Source organism: Fukomys damarensis, unplaced genomic scaffold (assembly GCF_012274545.1).
Source record: "Fukomys damarensis isolate Sample0158 unplaced genomic scaffold, DMR_v1.0_HiC HiC_scaffold_20, whole genome shotgun sequence".
Classification (NCBI taxonomy): domain Eukaryota; kingdom Metazoa; phylum Chordata; class Mammalia; order Rodentia; family Bathyergidae; genus Fukomys; species Fukomys damarensis.
Window position 1 is genome coordinate 42,579,633 of NW_022900932.1, and position 8,295 is coordinate 42,587,927.

At 39.0% G+C, this 8,295-nt stretch overlaps 1 protein-coding gene across 4 annotated transcripts in view; it reads left to right on the forward strand.

Annotated features, from left to right (window-relative positions):
* Positions 1-122: 122 nt before the first annotated feature.
* Positions 123-8,295, forward strand: part of Cep55 (centrosomal protein 55) — a 22,444-nt gene continuing 14,271 nt past the window's right edge. For 2 of the 4 annotated variants that reach the window (XM_010632078.2, XM_010632081.2), the window contains exons 1-3: positions 123-372; positions 2,677-2,850; positions 6,396-6,671. In XM_010632078.2, the coding sequence (XP_010630380.1) occupies positions 2,689-2,850; positions 6,396-6,671 (438 nt within the window). In that variant the 5' untranslated portion in view covers positions 123-372; positions 2,677-2,688. The other 2 variants (XM_010632080.2, XM_010632079.2) reach the window with 2 other exon arrangements.

Below are 8,295 nucleotides of genomic sequence, written 5' to 3' on the forward strand. Positions count from 1 at the left end.
CAGGCCCCTCCCCCAGGATAAGGGGCCCGCCCCTAGTGGGAAAGGAGCCTCAGCCAATCCGGCAGCAGCGTCCCGCCGGCAAGGACGTGCCCCGCCCTTCAGGCGCGGGATTCAAACTCCCGGAAGCGGCGTCCGCGCCGGAGGGTGTGGAGCGCAGAGCTTCACTTCTTGCAGACCGGCGGCCAGGCGCAGCGACGTCCGGGCTTCGCCCGGGAGGGACAGGACTGGACCGCGTGCGACGCGTATTAGGTGGGCAGGTCGCGGCCGCAGGACTCAGTCTCATGTCCCTTTCCCTGACGCTCGCTTCGTGCCTGACACCCGGCTGGGCGCTTACCCACCGTTGCCTCTTCACTTCCTTCTTTAGACTTTGCGGTGCGTATTATTATCTACTTACAGAGAAGCCAAGTGATTTGGATAAAGTCTTTCTTTAGTACGCCTTTGAGCATTAGCGTGTGCTATTTCATAGCCCTTCCACCAACGTCTTCATTTCAGAGGTGAGAAAACAAGTGCCTCTGTGCAGTTTGTGTTTTCCTGTCTGCTATATAGGAGCTCTTAGGCGAAGGCTATCGAAACTTGCTTCTCCTTGCGGAATACACGGCCCGCGGTAGACTCCCTGTGCAGTTTATGGGATTGGAAGGCTCCTTTGATTGCCCCTGTCCACCTTGACTTGAGTCTCTTAAGCCAATCAACTGATGCTTTCTGAGCGCTGTGAATTACAGAAAACTTAAAAGTGTAGCTTCTAAAATAATCGTTGGCTGACTAGGGGAAAAATAAAATAAAAGGTTGGGGGCCGATATAATTTATTACCAGATTGGCGGGGGCGCTGTATCCTTCTTAGAGTTCACAGAGGGAAGGCAGGCTTCTTGAAGATGCCACTGGGTAAGGTAAGGTTAGGTATGATGGGGAACCCTGTGGGTGACTAGAATAGCAAATACAGGGAAAGGAGGTTAGTTAGACTAGGTGTTGGGCCAGAGGCTGGAAATACTAGTCCTTCACGGCAGGCGTTTCCAAAGATTTAGGAGCAAATGCCCTGATTTATTTCAAGTTCTGCTGATCTATATTTACTTTTTTGTCTGTCTCAGAACTTGATTCTTTACTGCCTTGTCCACCCATTATATCAGCTGCACAATGTGAGACCAAGCAAGCATTAAGAAGGAATTTCCAATTTTAGTATATGTGCTGCCAAAGTGAGCACAAGAACAACTTCCTATGCAGCAGGTTCCTGAGACACCTTGCATTTGCCGCAAGGTAGATTTACCTTAATCTTTGACCTAATAATAGGTAAAAGTCCAGGACCAACCTTTTGATACAAGGTTGTTCAACACGGTCTACACAGTTCTAGTAATTTTAAAGCTTTCTGATTGCACAAAGGACAACCTTACAAGTCTCTCCCCACCACCTTAAGTAATGGTCCTGTTTTTACTGGTGTCTTTATCACTACTCTGTTTATTTCCTATAGGGTATTAATTACAATTTGAGAACTCACAAATCTGTTTCTTTGCTATTGTTTGCCTCTTCTACTACATTGAAAGCTCCTTAAGGTCAAGGAACATGCCCACCCACCCCCAAGCACTGGGGATCAAACTCAGGGCCTGCAGCATGCTAGGCAAGCACTCTTATAGTTACACCCCATATCTTTTATATTTTATTCTGAGACAGACTCTTGTTAAGGAGTCCAGGATGGCCTTGAATTTGTGATCCTCCCAGCCTCCCAAGTAGCTAGGATTACAGTTTTGTTTGTTTTTTGTTAAACAGCACCTATCAGGGTTCTTGGTAAATAGTATGAATGCATTAATGGTCTCATTCCATCTGGATTCTTTAATCACACCATCATCATTTTATCTCAGGATGCAAAGTGTAAAAATGCTTTTTTAGCATCTCTAATGAGAGCTACCTGTACATTCAATTTCCTATTTTATATATTATGTACAATACATTTCACTACCTTCTAGTGTTTATTATATACTTGCTGCTAAATTGTCATCTAGTACTGTTAGCTTCTTATTTAATGTAATAAGTTTAGTTAATTTAATGCCTATTACAATAGAGCTGAATTAGACATAGCTTCTTAAACAGGACATACCCATTATATTCAGTAATGCATTTTGATGCCAGTACTCAGATTATTTACCACCAGCTTTTTATTCTTGGATAAGATATGTCCTTGGTTGTGACCTACCTCTTTCAGGTTTTATTTAATAATTAGAGACCACTCTGTTTTCTTTTAAACAAAAAAATTTTAAACTATAATACACATATGGAGCTATGTACTATGCATAATGCATGTTGAAAGCAAATACTACTCATGTATCCACCTCCTGAGGATTTTTTTTTTTTTATGGTACTGGGAGTTGAACCCAGGGACCCTGAGCTACATCCCCATGACTTTTTATTTTGAGACATGGTTTTGCTAAGTTGTTCATGCTAGTCTTGAACTTTTGATCTTCCTGCTTCAGCCTCCTGTGTGTCTAGGATACACAGGACCATGCCTAGCTTTACCTGAGATTCTTTAGAAAGTTGTTACAGCACCCCAGAGGACTTCCTCAGTATTTCTTCTGTAACCCACTGAATGTATCAGTTCTATTTAGAGCAGAATGGGTTATTGGGCCCATTTCAAACCCGAGATTAAAATTTTTAAACTCAGATTTAAAATACAGTTGATTTTTAATTTTACAGACCATTTCAGAGATGTCTTCCAGAAGTCCTAAAGATTTAATGAAGATTAAGTGGACATCAAAGCCTAGTAATACCAAATCAGAAACTGCATTAGAGAAATTGAAAGGAGCAGTGGATGAACTCACAAGTGGAAAAGGAAAACTTACTGAAAAAGACAGACACAGACTTTTGGAGGTAAATGATCTTTAACCCTTTAAATTGAAGTAAGTTTTCTTAGAAAACAATGTGCTAAATTGATGTTGCTTCTTACTCTTGTGATTATCCTTGTCTTATCTAGTTCATTACTTTGGGGGAGTTGAATTTAAACTTGTAATCCTAAATTCCTATTTTGACTTTATCAACTTTTAGATATACTTTAGTTACTGCTAACTTCCCTCACTTTTTAAATATAATTGGTATGTGTTTTAAGGCTATCAGATATTAATTTTTTTTTCAGAAATAAATACATCTAAGGTGTGGTGGTGCACAACTGTAATTTCAGCTGCTTTGGAGGCTGAGGCAGGAGGACTTTTAAGTTTGAAGTGAGCCTACACAGCTTGACAAGACTCAAAATTAAAAAGGCTGGGGATATAAGCTTAGTGGTAGGATATCCCTGGGTTGGATCCCTACTAGTACTAAAAAGGAAAAAGAAAGGCAGTGGAGGAGGAAGGAAAGAAAAATACATCTTGATTAATACTTCTGTACCTTCAACACAATACTATGGTCTGTTTTTCAGTTATTTGAAACAACATTCTAATTTATCATTCCTTCTATACCTTTTTGATAACTTCAGTTTCATTACTTTAACATTATTGATAGATTCTACTATGGCATGTCTTAGTCTGGTTTTTATTGCTGTAACAATGCTTCAGACTGGCTACTTTTAAAAGGAAGGATGTTAAGCTTTCGATTCTGGAGGCTGCTGCTTTTGGTGAGGGCTTTCATGCTACCTCACAACACTGGGCCAGTACACAAGTGAGGGAGAAAATGAGAAAGGAAGAGAGGGAGAGGGAGAGAGAGAGAATGCACCAGGGCTATGTTCACTTTTGTAATGGCCTCCTCATGATCATAACTCAACCGATCTCATGATAAATCACATCAACCCACCCATGAGGGCTCTTCCCTTATGAAGCAGTCACCTCTTTCTAGGCCCCCTCTTCCAGCATTGCTGCTGTGAGAATTAAGGGAATTTGGGAGGACGTGTTCAAACCACAACATGTTATATTTAAGATCCTGAAACATACTGATTTACCATTTTCATTGTTTTTTTTATTTACTGCATAACTTAAAAGTGTCCTATTTCTGTGCTTCTTGGAATACTATAATATTCATTGATGTGTACTTTAAAGATACTGTGCCATTATTGGTTTTTGTTTTGTTTTAAACAGGATTTCACTGTATAGCCCAGGCTGGCCTTGAACTCATGGCAGTCCTCTGGCCTCAGCCTCCTGAGTGCTGGGCTTATAGGCGTGAACCATCATGCCCAGCTGTGTGCTATTATTCTTTTTCTTTTTGTCTGTACCAGGGATCAAACTTGGGTCCTTGTACTTGCAAGGCAGGTGGTGGAACCACTGAGCTAAATCCCCAGCCCTTGTGCCATTATTCTTAAACCTGTTTTTTACTGTAAGGGAGAAGAAAGCTATTAATTATATAATACAGTTTTTGTTAGTTCACTAAAAGTAAAAAGTTATATCTACCAACTTAAGAAATCCTAAGTCCTCTATCCACTTCTGAGTGGAAATAGTGGTCAGATTTTCTTGTAATCACCTCACAGTGTAACATAATGTTTGCATGTCCTTATAAATGTTAAAAAAAACAACAACAACTCATTCTTATCATGCATATTGGCTGATTTTCAAGTAATCTTTGTTTTCAGGCTTTTTGAGGTAAAATAATTAATGTATTAGTATTTTGCATGCTGTTAAACTTTCAGATTCCCTGATTTATAGTCTGTTAGAGCATAATAGTAAAGAAATTAGGAACTTACTAGAACTAGAAGGATTTAAAAGTTTTGAACATAAATTTGGTTTTCATTTATTTTGCAAAAATTATTTTATTGTTCATAAAGAGTATTATCATTAGATTTCCTTAAATTCCATTTATAGGAATGTCAAGAGTGATTGATTGATTGATTGATTGATTTTTTGGTACTGTGGATCGAACATGGATCCTTGTGTTTGTGAGGCAGTCGGCGGAACCACTGAGCTAAATCCCCAGCCTGTGATTTATTTACTTTTTTTAAATGAGTTAATTGGTACATTCTAGGTATATAGTACAGTTACTTTCATTATTGGGATCTTGTACCTTTACATGACAGGTCTTGGTTCTTATTTTTTCCCCTTGTCCCGGCCCTCCCTTCACCCCCTCCTCCCTTCCCTATTTACAAACACTTTATTTCCATTTTCTCATGTTTTTTTCTTTTCCCTTATTACCTTTCTCCTACCCTTCCCACTTTCCCTACACCTTTAGCCCTTTTCTTCCTATTTCACATTGTCAATTATCTTATTAGGATCTTATGTACAGCATGAATTGAAATAATTAAGCATTGAGAAATGAACAGTCATCACCAATTCTTAGACATAAAAGTTATTTTGAAATCTGTTAAAGGAATGTCACAGACTTTCTGAGAGATATCTTTCTAGTTCATTCCATCTTCCACAAACACTGCATGCTTTGATCCTTTATAATTGATCAAAACCAAACTTTTATAGCTTCTACCAGTTTATTCTAATTGTGCCTGCTAGAGCTACATAGAACAAGTCTTTGATTGACAGTTTCTCAGATATTTGAGGAAATCTTGCTTCCTGCTGTAAACTTGGTATTCTTTAGCTTCTCTGGCATCTTATCCTCAGCACTTTGTGGTGGTTTATCTGTTATCTCTCTTAAATTGTGCACCCAGAATTGAATACTGCACCACAAATTCTATGGCTTTGTATCCATATTGTACTACTGATTTGATTTAAGCGTGTGGCCAAGTAAAACCCCCTTGTCATTTTTCATACTAACAGTCATCCACCTAAACTTTAGTTTCTCCATCATTATTTGGACAACTACTTTTTCTTCCCAAATGCAAGATTTAACTTACATTGTTTTGACTCTGTGAGTTTACTCATCCTAATGATTATTACTATCTTTCTGTACTCTTTTTCCCTTACCCCAGTGGTAGGGCAACAAGCATTACTTATTTATCCTGCAAATCTTGGAAAAATGCTAAACACTCCTGTAAAGATTACCTTCCATATGCCAAACCAAATAATTTATTAACAAAAGCAAGTTAATGAATTCATCTTTATCCTGCTATGACATTCTATGCATTTTACTCTCTGCTGGCTGGTTGGAGCTCACTAAAGAACATGTGTATCCTGTAGGACTCACTTTAGCCTTTAGGTTTATAAGCTCCACTATGATGGAGGGAGGATTCTCAAATACTCACATGAGAGCCGGACTTCTTTAGCTTTCTGTCTCTACCCTTGATAAAGATGGTTTCTCCTTTCTTTCTGTCTCTGATCATTTAGTGCAGATGTATGCATGTGAGTTGAGTGTGTATTACATTTATATATGCCTCTCTCTCTCTCTGAGCTGTCTGATCATAGAACTTGGCTTCATCTTCTTTTAGGCCAAGGTATCATAAAACCAACATGATATCAAATAAACTTCATAAATGCTTTTTGAATTGTATTCTTTAGCTGGCTGTTTGACTTGGTGGCTTTGTTCTAAGATTCATCTTAGTTTATATCTAGAAAATTCAAGTTCTTCAAGCTGAAAGGGAGAAGACTGCTTATCACCTCACAGAGAAGGAAAAAGAAATACAGCGCCTCAGAGACCAGCTGAAGGCTCGATACAGCAACACTGCCTTGCTTGAACAGTTGGAAGAGAAAACAAAGGAAGGTGACAGGATGGAACAGTTGTTGAAATCCTTATCCGAAGAGACAGATTCGCTGAAGAAACAGTTGTCTGCTGCAATGGCAAGACTTGGTGAATTTGAAAACCAAGCCAGTGCACTTCATTTATCACAGGTGCTAATATTTATTCAAACTCTGATTTTTTTCTCTCTTAACACAATTTGTAATTCTTGTGAAGAATGAGTTTGTCAAAGCATATTTGCCACATGATGAGCCAATACAGTAAATTTACAGGTTGCTTACTTTTTTTTTCCCGTCTCTTCTCCACAAGCAAAAATAATCAATGTGGTTCCCTCCAATCCTACGTCATTGTTTTACCCAGAGGACTATTCAGAAAGCAGAGTGTACTTTATATCTTCAATAGCCATGATTTACTGAACTCCTTTTTCTCATTTGTATCAGGACACTAGACTTTTTTTGTTGTTTTTTATATTTGGAATACATAATTAATATCAGATGCTTTTCCCCCCTCTTTTCTTTTAGAGGCACTAGAGTAGCAGAGTGCAAAGGTTTGGAGGTAATAGATAGATCTGGGTCTGGGGTCTTGGTTTTGCCACTTGATAGCTATGTAACTGTGGATTCTTTAACCTCCAGCTGTGGAGACAATGACAGAGATTACCAGATCTCCTTTCCTGAACCTGTTTCTTTTTTTTTGTTTTTTTGGTACCGGGATCAAACTCGGGACCATGTGCTTGTGAGGCAGGCAGTGGAACCACTGAGCTAAATCCCCAGCCATGAAACTCAGTTTCAACGTTACTAAAATCTGGATAAGAATACTTACGGTTAAATATGATAATATTTTTAAGTGGCCTTGCAGAATGTTTGGCACATACTAAATACTCTGTAAATGGTTATTTATTGCTCAACCTTTGATTCTGGAGGATATTTGGACATTTGAATAATACTAACACAACTATGAACACCACCTATTGAGATAATCTGGGTCTTCCAAATATACTATTTTAATGCTGTTAATGCTGTCTACACTTTCTGTCCCTTTTGGGGTAGGCACAGTAATCATATCTACATTTACAGGCACTTCCATAGATAGGCAATAAGTATTTCTACAGATAAGTTCAAAGAGGTAAAAGATTTTCTAGAGAATTTCCATAGAGCTGAAAACATTACACTCAGACCCAAAGTAGTTAACTAAAATCTTTGAAGTTCAAGGGTTACTTTCTGCACTTCTAATATGAATTACAAATCTTAGTAAAAGTTATAATTTTTAAAGATATAATCTTCTATTTTTGTAGGTTACACTCTATTGATCTCTGCTCATTGCATGACCAACTACTGTAACAAACTACCTTCAGATCTCAGCAGCTTAGCACAAGAACTGTTGGTTTTTCCTCACATCACAGCTGGTGCTAGTGGGTGGAGGAAACATTATAGAGTCAGAGACCCAGGCCCCTTCCTTCTGGAAGCTCCACCATCTTTCAAAGTTGAGTCCTCACTCGATGCCCTGTGTAGAGATGATGCAGCACGTAGAGAACTAACTACCTAAGGAGGGCTTTGTAGTCAGGCCTGGGACTGGTGTGTTACTTCTGCCCACTTTAGACAGAAGTCAGGCTCATGGCCCCACTACCTACAGAGAAAGCTAGGAAACAGTCCACAGTGTACCTGAGGAGGTGGGGATCAGGAGAGGGAGGAGGATGGTGTTTAATGAAATCCCTGCCACACTTTCTATCTGGAGGACCAAACTGAGAGAAAGGGTTGTGTATTAGCTTGAGTGAATAGA